At 52.7% G+C, this 3,054-nt stretch overlaps 1 protein-coding gene across 1 annotated transcript; it reads left to right on the top strand.

Moving 5' to 3' along the window:
- Positions 1–375: 375 nt before the first annotated feature.
- On the top strand, positions 376–2,200 carry LOC110193362 (non-structural maintenance of chromosomes element 3 homolog). The gene has a single exon (XM_020965100.2). It carries the CDS (start codon positions 818–820, stop codon positions 1,802–1,804), a length of 987 nt encoding a protein of 328 aa, XP_020820759.1. The 5' UTR covers positions 376–817; the 3' UTR covers positions 1,805–2,200.
- The last annotated feature ends 854 nt before the right edge of the window (positions 2,201–3,054 follow it).

Genomic DNA, 3,054 nt, shown 5'->3' on the forward strand with positions numbered 1-3,054 from the left:
AAACCCAGGTCCTGGGACTCCAGGGCTAGCACAACAAAACAACCAGTTACAAGTTCAAGGGACCACAGAATCCCAGATTTGGGACTGAAAGGGGCCTTTGAGCCCATCTCATCCCCGCATTTTACAGATGAGGAAACTGAGGCACAGGTGACTGACTGGGGCACCCAAAGTGGCCAGGCCAGAGGCAGGACTGGAAGCCGGGGGCGGGGGAGCTGAGGGCCTTACACGGAGCACGTCCCCAGCCGCCCGCCAGGCTGCACCGCGCAGGTGCGTGCGTCCAGAACGTTCCACTCTGTGTCGTTTCACCCAGCTCCTCTTTATCACGCTTCAGCCTCTTGCACTGGGGCAAATGACTAGAAAACAAAAAAAAAAAAAATCAGCAGCCGCTACTCCCGCGAGACACTGCGAGGAAGCCTCGCTTTGGACTTGGGCCAGGACGGGGGGAGGGGAAAGCGAGGGGGCGCGCATCCAGCCTCTTTCTCCTGTTTATAGTTTTGCTTTGTTTTGTTTTGTTTTGTTTTGTTTTTGCCGCCGCCGCCCCGCCTCCCACTGCACTTGGCCTCGGACTCCTCTCCTCGAGCCCCCTCCTCACCTCACGCAAAAGCGCCAGGGCGTGCACGTTCCCGGGCCTTGCGTGGGCGCGCTGCCAGTCAGGGTCTGCCTGAGAGAGGCTGAGCGGCGTCGGTCCGTCCGTTCGAGGCTTTCGTGAGGGGGCGTGTGTTGGGGTGAGGGAGCCGGCCGCCCCGAGCGATCCGGCTGTTCCGGTATCGAAGGAGACTTCTTCAGGCCCCAGGGTTCGTTCCGAGCGGGGATCGGCATGTCCCTGAAAAAGAAAGGCCGAGGCCTTCCCCGCGCTAGCGGCGGCGGCGATGACGGCGGCGCCAGCTCCAGCGGCCCAAGCGGCAGCCGCGATGCGAGCGACGGGCCCAGCACCAGCGGCGGCGGCCTCAGTTTCACCCAGGCCCACGGCCAGGCCCTAGCCCAGGCCCTGGCCCAGGCGGGCCCCTCGCGGGTAGATGATGACGTCATGGAGGAGGCGGGGTGCGAGGAGCCTGGGCCCACGGCGACCCCGCCGATGCCCTCCACCTCGTCGTCGTCCTTGTCCTCGCAGGGCCAGAGGAAGCCGGCCAAGCGCACCGAGGCCCAGATCCAGCAGAAGGTGAACGAGCTGGTGCAGTTCCTGCTGGTGAAGGACCAGAAGAAAGTGCCCATCCGCCGGGCCGACATGCTGAAGACCATCTTGCAAGACTACAAAGACCTGGCTTCCGTGGTCATTGAGCGCGCAGGCCGGACCCTGGAGGAGGTTTTCGGTCTGCAACTCAAGGAGATAGACCAGAAGCACCATGCTTACATCCTCATCAACAAGCTGGAACGCCTGGAGGGGGATGGTATGCGGAACGACGAAAGCGTGGCCAAGATGGGCCTCCTCATGGTGATCCTGAGCCTCATCTTCATGAAGGGCAACTCGGCCAAGGAGTCCCTGGTCTGGGAAGTGCTCAAGAAGCTTCGGGTGGATCCAGAGAAAAGGCACAACACCTTCGGAGATGTGAAGAAGCTTGTCAAGGATGAGTTTGTTCGCCAGAAATATTTGGAGTACAATCGAGTCCCCCACACCGAGCCTCCTGAGTATGAATTCCTCTGGGGACCCAGAGCTGCCCACGAGACGAGCAAGATGCAAGTTCTCCGCTTTGTGGCAAAGATTCAGAATCGGGAGCCTTCCAGCTGGGTGTCCCAGTATAACGAAGCCCTCCAAGATGAAATGGCATCAGCTTCTGCATCTGGCTCTAATTCATCTGGCAACTGAATCACCCAGGCCAGTTTCAGGTACCAGCAAGCATTTTCCAGGCTGGTATCAAGAAAGCAGAAATTCCCCAAGTTTTGATAGTGTATTTGCATATGAACCACAGGCTGAGAACCTTTTTACCCTCCACAGTCCAACATGATTCAACATTTTCCCTCTTCTCTGTATCTGATCCAGGGACTCTGTGGACAAACTTTCCAGAATTGAACTACTACATTCTCTTCCCCAGATTGGCTAAAGACTTTCTAACACAAACCCGTTGCTTCAAGGACCTGTCCTCCCTTAGGCCTGGGTGAGCTTTCTTGCCTTGAACCCATTCTTGGACAGTATTATTAAACTATCTCAGACTTATGCCAAGCCTATGTTTCCTTTTCAGTTAATAAAATTCATGTGCATTCACCCTGTGTTTGGATGTCCCTGTGGGCTGCGCTACCTTAGGAATTATTTGGCGAGAAGGGAGGAGTCTCAGTGGGCGTGGGTATAAGGTGCCCCAGGAAGATAGGATGTTTTGTTTTGAGATCACCAGACCCCGGTATTTGAGTGGTGCAAATCCCAGAGCTGAGAACCATGTTTGCTGAAGGATCTAGGGGTATTTGGGAAAGGTGCCAAAGAGGGATTACCTTTACCTGGGTGGGGGGAGGGTAGTGTTGGGGATTGTATCCTGTGAATGGACCAATTGCTGCTCCCCCAGTGCCTATGGCTTAAGTTTTTGGCACCAGCCTAAATTCTGTGAATCGTGGGAAAAAGCCATGATTGCCTAACCCTGATTACAATTCTGTTAACTACCCTTTAGTTTCTAGTGTGATAAATGCACCTTTTTTTTTTGAGAGTACATTACAAAGGGTAATCACTTTTGCTTAGGGGCCAAAGACCTGGTTGAATTAATATAACCAGCAGGCACTTCCAGGTATGTAAGTATAGATATGTAAGAATATAATCTTATGTAAAGTATATCCATATGTATATATCTATATGTAAAGGTAGCACTTAGGCACAGTGCTTAGAGTATCTGAGATAATAAATTTATTAAATTGCAGTTGCCACTAAGGAAATAGGAATGACAAAGGAAGGAGGAAAGAAAAAACATTTCTCTGTTGCCCATGACTAGAGTAGTCATAACTTAGCTGCTGCTGAAATACTCAGAACCCTAAAGCTGTAAGAAACCTTAGAAATCATCTTATTCAATATTACAACTATACAGATGTGGAAACAACTGGAGACAGTGATTTGTTCAACATTATACAGTTAAGAAA

This window comes from Phascolarctos cinereus, unplaced genomic scaffold (assembly GCF_003287225.1).
Source record: "Phascolarctos cinereus isolate Bilbo 61053 unplaced genomic scaffold, phaCin_HiC Scaffold_1;HRSCAF=81, whole genome shotgun sequence".
NCBI classification, from domain to species: domain Eukaryota; kingdom Metazoa; phylum Chordata; class Mammalia; order Diprotodontia; family Phascolarctidae; genus Phascolarctos; species Phascolarctos cinereus.